Source organism: Rhinolophus sinicus, linkage group LG11, assembly GCF_036562045.2.
Source record: "Rhinolophus sinicus isolate RSC01 linkage group LG11, ASM3656204v1, whole genome shotgun sequence".
Lineage (NCBI taxonomy): Eukaryota > Metazoa > Chordata > Mammalia > Chiroptera > Rhinolophidae > Rhinolophus > Rhinolophus sinicus.
In genome coordinates, this window is record NC_133760.1 from 57,486,153 (window position 1) to 57,503,570 (window position 17,418).

General features: G+C 45.4%; 1 protein-coding gene across 1 annotated transcript; it reads left to right on the forward strand.

Moving 5' to 3' along the window:
• Window positions 1–8,741: 8,741 nt before the first annotated feature.
• On the forward strand, window positions 8,742–11,020 carry LOC109436639 (olfactory receptor 10AC1). Its single transcript, XM_019715365.2, has one exon. It carries the CDS (start codon window positions 8,745–8,747, stop codon window positions 9,723–9,725), a length of 981 nt encoding a protein of 326 aa, XP_019570924.1. The 5' UTR covers window positions 8,742–8,744; the 3' UTR covers window positions 9,726–11,020.
• The last annotated feature ends 6,398 nt before the right edge of the window (window positions 11,021–17,418 follow it).

Sequence of the window (17,418 nt, forward strand, 5' to 3'; positions counted from 1 at the left end):
CTTCCCCCAGATATCTACATGATTGTCTTCTCTACCTCCTTCAAGTTTTGCATCAAATATCACCTTCCCACTAAAGTCTTCCTCAGACATCCCGTTTAAGAGTGTCTGTCACCCCCCTACCGCGCACATTTCCTACCCTTTATTTTTCTCCACTAGACTTATCACTTTCAAATATGCTGTAACATTTACTTAATTCAGCTACTGTCTCTCTCTCCTCCCTAGAATGTGAGTTCCAGGAAGACAAGCATTTTTGTCTGTTTTGCCCCATTCTATATCCCAGAACCTAAATCCAAGCCTAGCACATAGTAGGTACTCAATAAACATGTGTTGAAGTGTTGAATAAATGAATGAGTGAATGAATTAGAACAAATGACCTCATAGAGTCCTACGATGCTGTACACATATACTCATGGATATGCAGGATAATAACCAAAAAATCAAGAGCAAGTGTTCAGCTCCCAAACTTAGAGGGACCTGCCAGAGTCTAGTTCACACTCCAAGGTCAGGAGTATCTGTTGGTGGAGGCTTCCTAGTGTAGTTTCCTGGGTCCTTGCACACGTGTGAGAGTTAGAAAGGGGATTCATTCACGCATCTCCACAACCAGCTCCTGCTCTCGCCGCTGGACAAACTAAGACATCTTAGACCTATCAGGCACCTGACACTTCACAGCAGGTTCTGGAGCTGCCACCTGGTCCAGCATGCGGAGATGGGAATTGTTACGATGAGAGAGGAGCAAGGAACAGTCTAGGGAAAGAGTGCAGCCCCAGTGGGACAGCCAGCACTCTGGACAGGTGGGTCACGTGAGACAGGAAGAGTTGTTCCTCTTTGGACAGTTGCAGAGTCATTGTATGTGCCAAGCCCCTCCCACGTCTCCATCCTTGAGGAGGGTTTTGTGGTGAGAGCATTAATCACAGAGGCTTCTGCCCTGGCCCCCCCACTGCCCTCCCTGGCAGGAACCAGTATACTTCCTCTCCTTTCTCCCCACCTCTCCAGGGACATATAGCAAGCTAAGGTTATAGGACCAACCAGACACGGCTAACCAGAAACTGCTGTGGAAATCCCCACTCTTTCGCCTCTCCGTCTCTCTCTTCTCATGTCAAGCCCTCCTGATCCTCTACAACCGCCCACTGCAGCTCTTAATGTGCTGTTTTTCCTTCTGCCTGGGATCTCTCTAACCTCCAAGCACCGTAATCGGCGTCTCCTCTCCACTCATCTCCAAGTCATCCCTCTCTGTGAGTCCAGGTAAGGAGATGCCTGGCATTGGCAGGGTAGGTGGGCAAAGGAACAGAAGGAAACACCAAGAGTAGAGCATGGAAATAAGGAAATCAAACTGCTTCCCAGCTAGGTTTGCCCCAAAGAGGTAACTACTTGTGAGAGAAGCATCTCTTCCCCTGCCACCGCCGTTCTTAGGTCCGACTTGGTACCCCACATCAGTAAGTCATGGGGTACACAGTGTTCAAGGTGCTGTCACTTGTTAAACCCTTCAGTTTGGGGTGCACTGAGGTGGGGCGGGGTCTGAGGAATATGAGGAAGCTCCAGATGCCAGGATGTTTGAGGTTCTGTATACGTTTTTATTCAACATCTTTACCCAAACGCCTCTCTTCTGCCTCCACTTTCCCATCTAACAATGGGAGAGCCCTGTTTCTTCTCAAGTGAACAGAGGCTCTCACAGAGAGAAGCTATGTCGTTTCTATAGAATAACGGGTAAGAATAGAATTGAGGAAAATATTATCTCTTCAACTCTTAGAAGCAAAATAAAGAGTATTCATGAAGATGACATCCATGATGATTATTTAGCTCCACAGGACACAGAATCTGACCACACAGAAACTTCCTGTCATGGTATTGTCACTGGCTCCACTTATTCTCCACTTCTTGGCCAAAGACCTAAACCCCCCAGGCCCTAAACCACATCAACCACAGTGACCTGCCCCCCTGAAGAAGACCTGGGCTCCCATGAGAGCCCCCCCTTGACTCTCCCCGCTGACTGAGTCCTGTGGTTTCTATCTCATTTCATCTAGTCATTGTTGCTTCTTCTCAGCAATCACAGGAGTCTATTCTAGAAATTTAGGGGTAGGAAGTAGGGTGGTGAGAAGACTGTCGCATTAGAAAGGGGTCCTGAAACACGCATACCACTCTCTCAGGGGAAGGGTTTACTGAGGGCCCTGTGGCTTTCAGAGACAGTGTTCCAAAGATATCAGCCGTGCTCTCTGATGGATGGGTGGCTGGCCGAGGAGATCAGCTTTTTTTTTCTCACCAGTGGGTTTTTTTTGTTTTTTCTTCCTTTTAATGAATCATGAAAATACCCCGGCAGAACTGAGGTAGCCTTGATTTCCTCACCCAAGCAGCTGCCTTGCCCTGTTCCTTCGCTCCAGCTGTCAGTCTGTGGCCAACAAGAAACACAAGAGCACCTTTTAGAAGGAGAATCTTCTGGGTTTTTCATGGACCCCTCCTGCTGTTCTGTAGCCTAAGATGCAGTTTAGAAATTAAAAGTATTTTCAAATGTCCTAAAACTGACTTCCTGGAAAATGATAGTTGGTTTTAAAAAACAAAGGAGAAAACCAACCAGAGCAAAGCTGTTACTATGTTTTCAGGGAGATAAAGTCACTGGCCCTGAGACCTAGAATGCCCTTCAAAATGTAGCACTATGCTGATCAGACGTGTGTGGTAAGGATGACCTTCACAGTCCCAGAACGGGGACAGCCTCTTCACCAGACAATTTTGATGTTGAACATTAAAGCGCCCATTTCTGAAACCCATCCCTGTGCCTCTGGCAGAAGCCTGGGTCAGAGATATCAGTTTAAACGAATGCTGCTTCATTCAAGCAGAGAGTTTCTTTAAAAGCACCAAAGGCAGAGGGCAAGCTCTAAAATCAGTAGGACTCCTAGATTTGTATGGTTCAAAGCTCCTCCTCAGATGAAAATACAAGAGAGCATGAAGGCTGAAATGATACTTTGCTCCAAGCTTTTATCCCACAATTGATTTAAGAAAAGAGAACTAACAGTGGCAACTATTTAGGGTGCTCTAAACACAAGTGCGCACGTCATTGTAATTCTGAATCGTCAGGAAACTTAAAGAATAAATGTTGGCTGAAATGCAAAACCCAAAGTAACATATTGACCCAAAGCTAGAGAACTAACAGATTGCCCATATAACCATCACTGGAAAGAAGAGCTCCAGAGGAGACATTGAGAATATCAAGGACACCTCACTTTTATAACATGTGGGATCACTAAATACTTCAGAAAACACCATAAAGGATGAAAAGCAAGAATGTTTGTGTAAGGAAAACATTCCCTATTAAATCTATGTAAATGCTTTTTGGGCTACAGATGCCAATGAGAAACTAACAAAGGATTTCTTTTATTTAGACTTTCAAAAGCCTTTGACAAGCCATCTTAACAAATTCAGTCATCAAGGACTTTGTAGACTGCTTTATCATGTAAAAGGAACTGACTCATAAGACAGAAACAGACTGCCAGAAAACAGGCACATATCCCAGGGATTGAGGCTGACATCATAAATGATTGGAAGAGGGGCATGCAGTAAAATCTCTACTTCCAGAGATGATATGTAGCTCCTTGGAATAAAGGGATTACCAAACTGATGAGGAAAAAAAAATACCAAAAGATGTAAATTTGCATGGCAGGGCAAGAAAATGGTGAATGAGTCTTAACTCAAAGGATTTTATTTCAGAAAACAAATCTAAAATTGAAATACATAATAATACAAATACATGTAAATTAATGAGTTTCAAGTTATCTGTCATAAACCAAGGGAAAGGCTGTCATAAACCACAGGAAAAAGAGTCATTGTAGTAATTATAACAGTCAGATGCTATGCAGACAGAGCCCAAAGCCTGCAACGACATTGTAGAAGTTGGGTTATATGTCAAAGGAACTCAAAAGAGTTTGGAGGCTTTGGCTAGAAATAAGTGATAAAGATTTATTCAAAGGTCTTAGGGTTTACAAAGTGGGCACACAGCTAGGCAAAAACCCAACAGTGTTCTGAAGAAAACAGAAAAGTTGAGTTCTTATAGTAGAAAGTGCATTCGTGAGAATTACCAGTCTTAGCCCTAGGATTGGTCCAGGATGGTTATCAATCAGATGTCAGGCAGTCTAGATGATGGATGCCAGGTGGTCTAGAGGATGGGTGCCAGGAGGTCTGGTCACGTCCAGTGGTCTGGATACATGAATCCTTCAGAGGGATAATCAGAGGGTTACCTGGAGGTCTGGTATATGTCCAGGTGTACATCCAGGCATTGACAAAGGACTGGAAAGTTCAAAAAATTAAAGTTCCCAGACTAGTTAGAACAAGAACAGAGTCTTTCCTCATACCTCAACCTTCATAGTGGTAATAATTTTAGGCTAGGTTAAAGTGACTCCATTTTATGTATGCCCTATCTTCACTCTTTCCTCTTATAATACGATTAATAACCACCTCTTGTTGCCTACTTTCTGCCTGGCACTGTGTGTGGGCTTCCTTTGTCGTGTGCCCACCTGTCACAACAACCCTACAAATTAGATACCATCATCTCCATTCAGAAGAGACTGAGGATCAGGGAAATTGAGTACATCACCCAAAGGTAATGTAAGTAAATGGTTGAGCCAGGATTTGAATCCACAGATGTCTTCTTCCATAGTCTGTACAGTCTTAGAAAGGCAATAGAAACCTAAGGGAAAAAAAGTAGGAAGACAAAAAGACAGAGAGATGATGGTGATGATGATGGTGATGATGACAGACAAATGTACAGACAGATCTATCGGTATCCATGTCTACTTATCTCCCCATGAGTTTCCTAAATTCAGAATACTATACACACCTCTGCTTCTTGGACCCCAGAAAGACAGAAACGGCACTAGGAAAGCACATGAAAGGATGCAATTAAGGGGTGAGATTTTCATGGTGGAAAGATAAATACTCAGAGGAAAAATGACCTAAGTCTGTCAAGTCAGGAAGAATAAAAAGATGAGAATGCTTTTCAGTCTTTTTGTGTGCTTCCTATGTAGGGGGTCTTGTGCTAGTTTTTACATAGGATCTCACGGGATTCTCACAAAGTCTCTCCTTTACTACCCCCACTTAATAGTGAAGAAGCAAGGCTTTGGAAGTGTTAACTAAGCTATCCCCACCCCAAATCAAGCATCCAGCAAATAACACAGCAAAAATTAAACTGTGGGGACTCTTTCCACTTCACCAATGGTTAAGAAAAAAGAAACCTTTTGAATGTATGGTATGAGTTTTCTCTACAAAGAAGCACTGGGTGAAAATAGAGTCCAGAAAGATGGTCGCATACATACATCTCCCACTAAGATGTACATATCCGTTGTACTTCTGATCTTCAAGCTTCCTTTTCTACTAAGCTAAAAAGTCCTTTTTATCAAACTTTACATTACTGATGCTGTTTGGTGTACTGGGAGTTCATAGTAATAAAAACATTTTTTTAAAATAATTTTTTAAATGGAGTCCAGAACAATTTGTATTAATTTTTAGACCAGAGGCCCCTGACAGGTTATTAAGCCAAGTTAGGGAAATTGAGGCATATTTATAACCTAAATTTAACATCCTATGGGACAATGGTCTGATTTTCCTGTGAGCTTGCTCACCTTTGGTGCTTTTAGTCTTTCAGAAATGGGACTGTCAACCAGGAATTAGGAGACCTGGGCTCTCGATGAACTCTGCGACAGACAGATAGGGGCCATGGCTCAGGCTGGTTGTGTGACCTTTCTGGGCCTCACTGGCTATAACCCCCATGAGGGTCTAGACCGTTTGACCTTTAAGTTTCATCCAAATTCAGCAATCTATGGAATCCTCAAGACCCAGAGGGGCCTGACCTGTCTGCCTCTCAAATCTCCCATTTCATCACCTCTCTTAAGAAGTGCTTCCTTGACTATTGAAATGACCAATTAAACAACATCATTATTACAGATGATTTTAGTCATTCTGCACAGTGAAAATCAAAGCCCAGATCGGTAGCCCCAGCCCAGCCACATGCAGATGTCCTAGGCCATCAGCCAGCCATGACTTTGTGGTGCTCCATGGAGCCTCACACAATGAGGAGAGCAGATCTGCCAGAACAATAACAATAGCAGTGATGAATGTCAAAGCTAAGGAGAAATTATTTTTAGATTTGCTATCTCAGATTATCTGTATTACAGCTTACATCAACATGTCCTCAAGAGAAATGTCAGCAAAGGGAAATCTGACAACAGAAATACCTAGTGGAGTACAGATAACTCCTAGGCAGGGAGAGGTAAGAGATGTGGGAAGAGGCGTAGGGTGTGTCTAATGTGGGAAGGATTTTTAGGAGAGGTGTAAGTAAGGAAGACTCTATAGAGGGTAGGACCAGGGACTATCAAGGGCTAGATTGCTTGGGTATAAAACCTGACTTTACCATTAACTGGCTCATGACATTTAATTCCTGTAGGCCTCCATTTTCCCATCTGGAAGATGGGTATAAGAGTCTGCCTACCTCACTGGGTTGTCGCTAGCACTGTGTAAAGTCCTTATGCTCATTGGCCTGCCACCCTTTCAAGCATAGCTATTGTTGTTATTATTAATCACTTGAAAGAGTGAGAATCTGCCTTTCTGCCCCTGGGTGGTGATGGTAGTGGGGGCTCAGGTAGACCTGCAGTCATTTCTTTTTCCTCTGCAGCTTCTCCTAGTAGCAGGGTGGAGCTGGGTTTTGAATGGACCAAATCATGAAGTTTTGGAAGTATCTATTCCCCTGCCCCCTCCCAGAGAAAAGACGTCTCTAATATACATTCCTAGAGTTGATGGCAAATCTTCCTAGGAACTCTTATCAAGTAGAAACACTCCTCAGTCTCCTTTTGGTTTGACTATTGGACTTGCTTCATAGGGCCTTGTTTGTAAAACATGACATACTTTCAGTGGATAGTTATTGGTACCCTCACCTGGCCTTTCTTGGCATCTCCATTTCTGCGCAGTATGAACACGAAGGCAAAAGAACTAGATCATTTCAGTCTCTGGCCCCTCACCCCCTGCTTCTCTAAGGAGACAAAAAGGAAGCAGTAAAGAGGAGGTGAGCTGAGGCAGAGTGAAGAGAGCTACTGTGGGTCCTTCAGCAGTTTCATCCTACCCGAACCTTCAGGACAGCCAAGGCTTCCCTGGCAAGGAAGAGGCCTCACTCAACAAAAAGAGCTCTGCTAAATTAGCTCAATAGATTGAAGATTGCCCCTCCCCCACAAAAGAAGTGAAGGCTCTAAAACACATAGGAAGTGATTCCACCTCCCTCAGACCCACCCCACCCTACTAATCCTCCATAAGACTGCAAACATCTGTTTCAACACACTCCCCTCAGCTGATAAGAAAAAGCACATGGTCACACCAATAAATATAAATCCTCGGAATTCTCTTCTCAAAAAGGAACATTAGCCAGCAAAAAGCAAGCTCTCTGCATTCTTTCCAGTTCTTTCCTCGATGTAACGTGGTGCCCCTGACCCAGCTTTATTGCTATTACACTCCGTGGTACAACAACTATGCACAAATCCCGTTTCCAATATTGATTAGAAACCATGACTCAGCATCACTGAAAGGAAATACTAGTCAAGCTTACAATTAAAATTAATAAAGAAAGAAAAAGAGAGAGAGAAGGAAATAAGAGATATCATCAACAACTACTGGAAAACTCCAATATTCTCCTCCAGTTTGCATGGCCTTGAATTTCTGACTAGCTCATATCCCCCCACTCCAGAGGTTTATAAACAAGCACAGTCGACCTACATGCTATCAATGTTTTCCAAATGTCTGCAAATGACTCACTGATAATGCTTGGAGAGAAACTGTGCTCAGTGGGCAATTTTGGAATGTACTGCTCACTCAGAAAGGCGAATTATAATAGAACAGCTACACGTCACTTTTTCTCACGTTGACAGAACGGTAATAAAAAACGCTAGGAACATATTGTTCCTGAGGCACCCAGTGAGGCCCTCCTGCTAACACCCCCAGGTCCCTAAGCCTCTGTCTGCCTCAGCACCTGCAGAGACCTGGGTCTCTATTTAAGGCTGAATCGTTAGGATCGACTGATCCCAGGGCCCTTTTATACAGCCTCATTTGTGGTCATGGCAAGTTCTGGATTCAGCCTCAGGAAGGCAGATTCTGTTTGTCATTTTCTGTGCGCAGTTCAGCCCTTCACCACCCCCGCTGGCTGTATTTTTCTCTTTAAAATTATGCAGTGTTACGAGATGATCTCTGAGGTCTTCCTCTGCGTTATGTTTTTGTGATTCTGCGACACACCACAGGAAGCGACTCAGAAATGACAGAGTTAGGGCAGAGAGGAGGAAACAGAAGCAGAGATTAAAGACACATTTCCTGCCTTGGGGAGCTCAGGCTGAGGTGACAATCCTGGTGGATACACAGGCCCCTCAGAATAGGACCTGGAGTCTGAAAGCAGAGAATTCTTTGTAGGTGGAGGTCTGGATGATGCATTATAAGGAAAGGGCCTAAATTCAAGGCTTCTTTGGAAAGAGTATGTTGAGAAAGCAGCTATAGGAATTCTAGTCCAGGAGGTAGGAAAACCTGCACCATTTTTCTGAACAACAAGACGCCCCTCATGGGGAGGGGGGCTGGGAATGGGCTCGTGAACCCTGAATCCTCTGCCCCTTACTGTGACCACTACTCCCTCCTGCCCTCTAACTTCCACCTGGCCCTTTCTCCACCAGTCGGGCCTGAGGGTGATACCCCACGAGCTCCTCGTCCCCTCATTTCACTCCTACAGGTGCCTCTGGATGGGCCGGCACATGGACAGCCCCCGCAACGCCACCATACCCTGCGGCTTTCTCCTCCAAGGCTTCTCTGAGTTCCCGTACCTGAGGCTGGCGCTCTTCCTGCTGCTGCTGGCAATGCACCTGGCCACCCTGAGTGGGAACCTGCTCATCCTGGTGGCCGTGGCCTCGGTACCCAGACGGCCGCCCATGCTGCTCTTCCTGTGCCAGCTGTCATCCATCGAGCTCTGCTACACGCTGGTGGTGGTGCCCCGCTCCCTGGCCGACCTGGCGTCGCCCAGCCTCGGCAGGGGCAGCCCCATCTCTTTCCTGGGCTGCGCCGTTCAGATGCAGATGTTCGTGGCGCTGGGCGGGGCCGAGTGCTTCCTGCTGGCCGCCATGGCCTATGACCGCTACGTGGCCATCTGCCACCCGCTGCGCTATGCGGCCGTGGTGACCCCCGGGCTATGCGCGCGACTGGCCCTGGCCTGCTGCCTCGGAGGACTGTTGGTGTCCGTGGGGATCACGGCGGCGGTCTTCCACCTGCCGTTCTGCGGCTCCCGCCTGCTGGTGCATTTCTTCTGCGACATCACGGCGCTGCTGCACCTGGCCTGCACACGGAGCTATGTGGACGAGCTGCCGCTGCTGGGCAGCTGCGTGCTGCTGCTGCTGCTGCCCTTGACGCTCATCCTGTCCTCCTATGGCGCCATCGCCGCTGCCCTGCGCCGCCTGCACTCGCCCGATGGCCGGCGCAAGGCCGCCTCCACCTGTGCCTCGCACCTGACCGTCACCTTCCTGCACTACGGCTGCGCCACCTTCATGTATGTGCGGCCGAAGGCCAGCTACTCCCCACGGCGGGACCGCACGCTGGCGCTGGTCTATACCAACGTCACGCCGCTGCTCTACCCGCTCATCTACAGCCTGCGCAACCGCGAGATCACCGCCGCCATCCGCAGGGTGCTGGGGCGGTGGCGTCCGGGCCAACTGCAGGGTCAGTCCGTGTGAACCCCGTTAGGGACAGCAGGTAGGGACCAGGCCAGAATGGGCACCTATGCTCCCTAAACGGTAGTCTATCAGGAGGTATCTGCATCAGGGACGCCACCAGGGGGACTCAAGGACCCGATTCAGGAAACAGAACCTGGAAAATGGCCACAGGAGAGCCTCCCAGCAGTTGCCTCACCCTCCACCCCTCCCTTACAGAATGGCCAAAGACAGTGTGATACGGACGCATATCACAACCCTGGACCCTCATCTGGGGCTTCCACAAGCGCCTGCTGAGGTCTTCCCACCGGCAAGGTGGTGGGGCTTGCAGCGACGCAACAGGCAGAGCTCCCCGCCAAAGGGAGTCCGCAGACAGGGCAGACGTGTATGCTCAAAGCACATTCATGCCGGCGCTGCGGGGATCAGCGACAGATTAGAGACTGTTTAAATACCAGTATGTGACTGACTAAATAATGGTGTATCCCTATAATGGTGTCCTATGCAGCTGCCAAAAAAAACAAAAAGAAAAAATGACGCAGTTTTATCTGTGACAGACTTGGAATCATCCCATATGAATGCATATATGCATACAATTATGCACCTTGTTTACATATGTGCGTGTATATATAAACAAGGTGCATAATTGTATGCGTTAAGGAGTCATTCTTGTTTCTGTACATTCTTGCTTGTGGCCTCTGGTTATTTCCACTCCTGGAGCGCTCTAGTCACAGACCTGCACAGGCTGGCTCCTTGGCTTTCAGACACTTTCTTGATTGAAATATTGACTCCTCATAGAGACCTTCACTGGTCACCCCATATAATATTCCCTCTCTGCCCTCTCTCACGTTATCATGCTTTAATTTTCAATCATCTCTCATCATTGGAAATTATCTGACACTCTCTTTAATGTTTTAATTGCCTGCTCCTCCCCACAGAATATAAACTCTCTGAAATTTGTCTACTTTACTCACCATGGTATTCGCCATTCCCGAACAGTGCCGAGCATGTAGTAGTTGCTTAGGAAATTATTTAATGAGAGAGTAAATAGAGCAGGGTTATGATATGCTGGCATTTACATCTAAAAGCACATAGAATATAATGTGTGTGCATGTTGTGTGTGCCCGTATATGTCTTATATGTTTTACACACACATATTTGTAACCAAATTAAGAGTCTGGAGGACAGAGGTGGGCCAGACTTTTACTTTTCATCAAATAGTTTCCTTATACACATATATGTGTTACTTATTTAATAAATACTTTCACAATGAAAATAAAGGCTAAGGAGAGGAAGAGGAATGTATGGAGGATTTTTTTTTTTTAAAGAGCAATTAGAAAAACAGGAGAAAATTCAAGATAGCATGGCGTCGTGGAAACCAAGAAAAGACAATTTCAAGGATGGAGTCATCAACTGTGCCAAATGACACTACTATTTCTGGAATAATATGATGCTAGAGCCAGAGATGACTTTAGCGATGTCTAATCCAGCCCAAAGAGCACCAAATTCACCTGTGCCAAGATCTGGCAACCAAACCACTCAGCCCATGTCCAGAAATATATCGGAGCCAGAGATCATGCAATGACTGCCAGACCCCAGCCAGTACTTGTATCTTTGTTCTTATTTTTATTGTGGTTGTTCCTGGATAAACTGAGGGTCCCAAGTTTGGTTGCGGGTTTTGTTTGGCTGCCCTGCTCTCCCTCTGCCTCTCATTCCTGTCTTGCAAGGGAGTTCTGAGATGGAAAGGCCAGTGGAGTGAAATGCCTGGAAAGGCTGAGACCTGGGCTGGGGGTTGAACATGGCAGATCAATCAAGCGTGTGGGCTGAATTAAAAATAAATAAATAAATAGTAACCCACTCAAGTAAATGAAGCGGAAGAATCATTTATAAGGGATATTAAAAGACCTGTAGACTCTAGGAGGGCTACAGAGTTGGGCGTGGAGGCAGTGAAGCCAGCATCCTGCCTACACCACATAGTACGACTGCTCTGGTGAGGACCCCACCGTTCTGCTGTTAGAGACAGAGCATATATCACGCTGGGGACCAGGTACCAGACTCTCTGTCCCAAGAACCGGGCTGCTTCCAGCACTTCCTTCTCTACATGGTATGCCTACTTCGACACATCACTCCTGAAACAAAATTATGCATGGGCATCTGATTGAGGAAGTCTGGGTTACGGGGAAGGAAGGCAGCTGTCATGGGAAAAGGGATTTCAGGGGCAGATCAAAGACATTGAGGGTGTTTTAGGAAGGCTGGCTGTGTGATGGGTAAGGTAGCCCTTCCTCCCTCAACCCGTGGAACTCCACAGTGAAATCAATTACCTGTCAGGGCACTGGGATTTATGGTTTGTGTGGAGGCTCCAGTTCCATCCTGGACATAAGGCAAGGGAAAGAAGTTGACGAGGGAGAATCTTTAGTGACGGTGTGGCTATGTTTGCAAACTGGGCCTATTTCAGCTTTGTCCAATGTCACTACTAAACCCGAAAGTCATTTATCACTGATAAAATATTTTGCTGCAGGAGTAGCTGAAATGCAAAGCTTCAGCAGCGAAATTCACTCCCAATTTTTTTAGAAACCATTTTACCCATAACATTCTTGGAAATTTACTTCTAAAAAGTATGTCAGCACATAAATCATATTTTCCTAGGAGAATAATATTGTGGCTATAGTTAATAACACTGTATTGCAGATTTGAAAGTAACCAGGAGAGTGGATCTTGAAAGTTCTCATCGCAAGAAAGGAACTATGTAACTATGAATGGTGATGGGTCTGAGCTGGACTTACTGTGACCATTTTGCAATATCTACAAATACCAAAGCGTTACATTATACACCTGAAACTAATGTTATGTCAATTATACCTCAGTAAAAAACACACTTTAAAAAAAGGACGATATTATAAATAGAAGCGTAGTTTTCCAACTAAAAATATTATTATTAAATTAATCCTCTACATGACCAAAAATGTATCACAAAAATATTATAAACTTTAACAATAATTTAAGTACTGAAATAAATACTCTAATGCCTTATAAAATGTGCAAAAGAGGTACCTATTCTTAATGCAAGGGTCCCAACCATAAAAGGTACATATAGGTCATAAAAAAATATAATTTGGTATTATAAACTTGACTTTTAAAAATAATACACTAGCTTTAGTAATATTGAATAATTTGTTGGGTGTTTTTTTTTAGAACTTTAGAGTACATATTTGGACAACCTAGTATCTTAAAATCATTTTTCAAGGATGTTTGAAAAAGATACCTTGTTTTTCTCTGAATAAACATCTCTTGTAACCCGAAGCCTTCAAAATTATTCCACCGATCTTAAAATCCAACGGGTAGAGTCGGATTTTTAATATATGTTTGATGGTGATGATATTAGTGATGATTATAGTGCTTCTCCCACTAGAATTTTTAAAAATGAAAGAGCCAACCTATTCTAAGCCTTGGAGTCAGACCCCTTGGAATGACTTGGGAAATACTTGACATCGGGCAAACCTCGTGAAGCCTAATCCAGCCTCAATTTTCTCCTTCCTCAAATGAGATAGTGACTGTGACATTCCCTGAATGGGATCAAGCACAATACAAACGTAAGGTCTTTTTTTTTTTTCCTTTCTCAGGATAAGGAGAGGTGGAACCCCCATCTGACAAGATCAGAGCTGGAGAGTCATCTTTCTTATGGGAGCTGGCGGATTTTCTTTGGATTTTTTCCCCACTGGACTTGGGGATAGATGGAGAAAGGGAAGATGGCTGTATGGCTGCTTCTCAGGGCAGCACCCATCTCTCCCCTCTCTCCACCCATCTTTCAGGACCCTGAAAGTAAGTTCACTATTAATAGGAAAACAGGCAAGATGGGAAAGGGTTCTTATTGCCTCTGTGAATAACCATTCCCAGCCTTTACACTCACTGTCCTCTTTGGCCTCCCTTCTAGCTTCAGTGTCCCTATGCCCACCCCACTGTCCAGAAGGCCTCCTGGGCTGGAGTCTGTTTTCTGCTTCGGGATGGCCCCCAGCTGCCCTCTATAGCACCACAGGCCGGGAGCGCTAAAGCTTTCTGCACTTAATGCAAAGCTTGCGGAGCAACTCCAACTAGTGAAGCTTCTCAAAAGGTATTCCCAAATCACCTCTCACCAAATCCCAAGGGTGACAAAAAGCACATTGGGTTTGATGTGGAGAACTGTTGGAACAACTTGTATTTTGCAAAAGAGAAAAACAAGAAAATGTTGAATTTACAAGGCTCAAAAGAAGTAAAAGTGTGAGGGAAATTTTAGTTTTTATTTGTAGCATTCATTGGTTTAACTAGTTCCTTTCTTCTAAAGTGCTGAAAGTCTTTCAAACATAAAAATACCTAGCATTCGTCAAGGGTTCACCATAGACTAGGCACCGGGCTAAATGCTTCCCATGGATTATCTCATTTCATCCTCACAAGAGCCCCATGCAACAGATATTATCATTCTCCCCAGTTTACAATGGAAGAAACTGAGGCAATGGAGACTTTAACTCACCCAATATCATAAATGCACAGGGTGGGAGCCAAGATTCAGAAGTCGGCATTCCAAGTTTGGAACCTACATCCTCAGTGACCAGACTTTGCTGCCTCCAGCCAGGTCATGGTCTGCTAAGTAGACAAAACAGCCTCTGATACCCAGGGTGCATCTAAGTCTCTGACCCCACCCCCCCAACCCCTTCCTTCACTCTCTCCCCTCCACTGACCACATACAGTTTCTCCCTCAACCTCTGGGTATCTAAGGGTCCACCCCCTCTGTTAGGGTCACATTTCCCATCCAAGTAGACCCTTGGGAGAGAGTCAAAGTGATACCTGACTGGCTCACCTCTGGTCCACAAGAAATCCTTGAGCACCTGTGCTGTACCACCAGGAGAAATGCCATTCACTTCCTAGTGGCCCTGTTGCCTCTACTTTGCCTTCTCAAGCCTTTCTCTAGCCACATCTCCTCTTACCATCCCTTAGGCTCCCCAAACTCCAAGGGGTGTATATTAACTGGTATAAGAGAATGAATGGCTTAAGGTGGAGGGGAAACCCTGCCATCCTTCATCCATGCAGGTAAAGAAGGACAAACACCAAAGAATACCAAGTCTCTCCAAAAAATTCTTCTCTCCAATCTCAATCCTTTCATACTGGGCTGAGGGAATGGGACAAGAGTCAACAATTGATTTCAGAAACCCTCTTTGAAAACTCTACAGAAGTAAGCAAGCATTTCACTTTGGAAGATCTGGGTAAGAAGCACTGATCTGATTGTTCTCATACAAAGATAAAACTGAGACAGAATCTATTTTAATATATTTATCAAGATGCAGAGCCTTTGGAGAAACAGAAGAGAACAATTAGCAAAGATCTCCTGCTATCCAGTGACAGATATTTAAGTAGCCATCATGACTTAGAATGCCCCTGGGACCTGGACCATCAGTAAGTCATCGGGCTATTGTGAATTGTGTCCTGAGACAGCCCAACCTTTGGCCAAGGGAGTCAAGAGACTCAAGCACAGAGAGTCCCGCACTCCCCATGAGAGACCCCTCTAAACCGAGCTAGCAAGAGGCATCTTTCTTCATGAAACTCAAGACCAGCAGAGGAGTCATCTATTTGGAGAAAAGGCAGAGCTTCTCATTTGCACTATTTACTGGGAAAGCTGATGATCGGGCAATTCCAAAAATAGAGACCACAGGTTGAGGGACAGAGATGGAGAGGGAGCAGGAAGTCAGATGCAAGAAGACAAGGCAAGGTGTGGAGGACAAAGCAGGAAGATCATTAACTGTGAACTAATGCCAGGGGAACCGGGGAATTGAGAGAAAGGGAAGAGATTAAGACCTGCTCTGGTATGTTAATGCTCCTCTAACAAATTACCACAGATTTAGTGGCTTAAAACAACACACATTTGTTTTTATATAGTTCTGGAGGTTAGATGTCCAAAATCAATTGTACTGGGCTAGGTCAAGGTGTTGCCAGGGCTTATTCCTTCTGGAGGTCTCAGAGGAACCACTTTCCTTGCCTTTGTAGCTTTAAGTGGCCACCTGCATTCCTTGGCTTGTGACCCCTTCCTCACATCACTCCAAACTTTTGCCTCTGTCATCACATCTCCTTTCTCTGACTCCAATCTTCCTGCCCCCTCTGATACACTGGGCTCACCTGGATCATCCAAGGTAGCCTCCCCATCTCAAAATCCTTAATGTAATCACATCTGCAAAGTCCCTTATGTCACGAGGTGAAATTCACAAATTCCAGGGATTAGGATGTGGACATGGGAAGGGGGATTATTCAACCTACCACAGATCCCAAACATTAGGGCAAAATGGAGGCCAATATATAGGCCCAGAGGTGAGCCAGAAGACTCTAGAAAGAGAAGCAAATCAGCTTCCTTATCTAAAGGCCAGGAAGCCAGTTGTGTCTAAGAGTAGCAGGAAACACCCAGCCAGAACTCTTCTTTTCTGCATTTTTTGGGGGTCATTAAGAAACATCATTTTGCTCAGTTGGGGCAAGGAAAAGATCCTGAAGCAGAAAGATACTGCCTCGCCTTCCGCTAACCTCTATGTAGAGAAGGTTAGAATGTCAGAGCCTGACATTCTGACACATCAGGCAGATCTTACCTCAGTTTTCATCTCAGCTGGCTCTTTACCAATTGTCTAGCACTAGCCAAGTCTCTGCCTACCTCACAGCACTGCTCTAAATTTGACAAAATAATGTCTTCCTCTTCTCACTCCCTAGGACATGGCACACACCCAGGTCCTCCGTTTGGACTCAGCTCACCCCAAGCGAGGGGAACTGAGAAGGGCCTCTCAAAAAGAATCCAACAGGTTCTTTTAGCAAAATATGTCCCATGCCTTATGCTTAGTGATCACAATCTCAGTGTCATGCAACAGCTTGGTCCTGCAGCCAGACGTGTCGTGGCCACATTCCTTCATTCCCTCTTCTGCCCACAGGGACCCACAGCCCCACAGGGACCCACAGGGACCCATAGTCAGTTGCATCTATGGAAAATGAAACAGAATGATGAGCAACCCAGGCCAAATACCAGGGAGAAGAAGCTGAATGCTAGATCAGGCTTGAGATACATATGGAGGACAGAGACTGCAGGAACCAGCGGGGAGAAGATCGCGGAGCATCTCCTCATTGAAAATTCATGGAGTTGAAACTGAAGGCCCAACCTGTCCATGGCGGGCAGGGGTGATGAGCTAAATAGAGGACAGGCAAGATGGACAATTCTCCATGAAAGATGGACACTGTATGGAGAATAGTAGGTATTAATATAACCGTCAATGCTTTGGGAATATTAGATCAATATAGTTTTGTCTTTATTAATTCCAAATTTCTAGTTGTCCTGAGTCACCTAAATCAAAATCCACAGACTTCGGATTTGAACACAGAGATTTTGAGAAACTAGAAGCACAGGGAACTCAGGACATGATACAGGAGATGCCCCTGCATTTGAGAAGGAAAACCTTCCCCTTCTGGCACAGGTGTAGGGAGAAAGAAAGCAAGAGAACAGTAAGAGAAGTAGACAGTCAAATATATGTGTCCTGACCACTCCTTCTGAGGGACCTAGGTCCCTTAGCATGGAGAAGTGATGGAGTGAGAAGACGGCCAAAAGCAGAAATGTTTTTCTGATCCCCATTTGGAATCCTGGTGGGAGACCATTGCTCAGGGTGGCTCAGAAACTCCACAGTCGTTGTGGGACAGCAGAACAGCAGCCGTGGAGAAGGGTGACAGA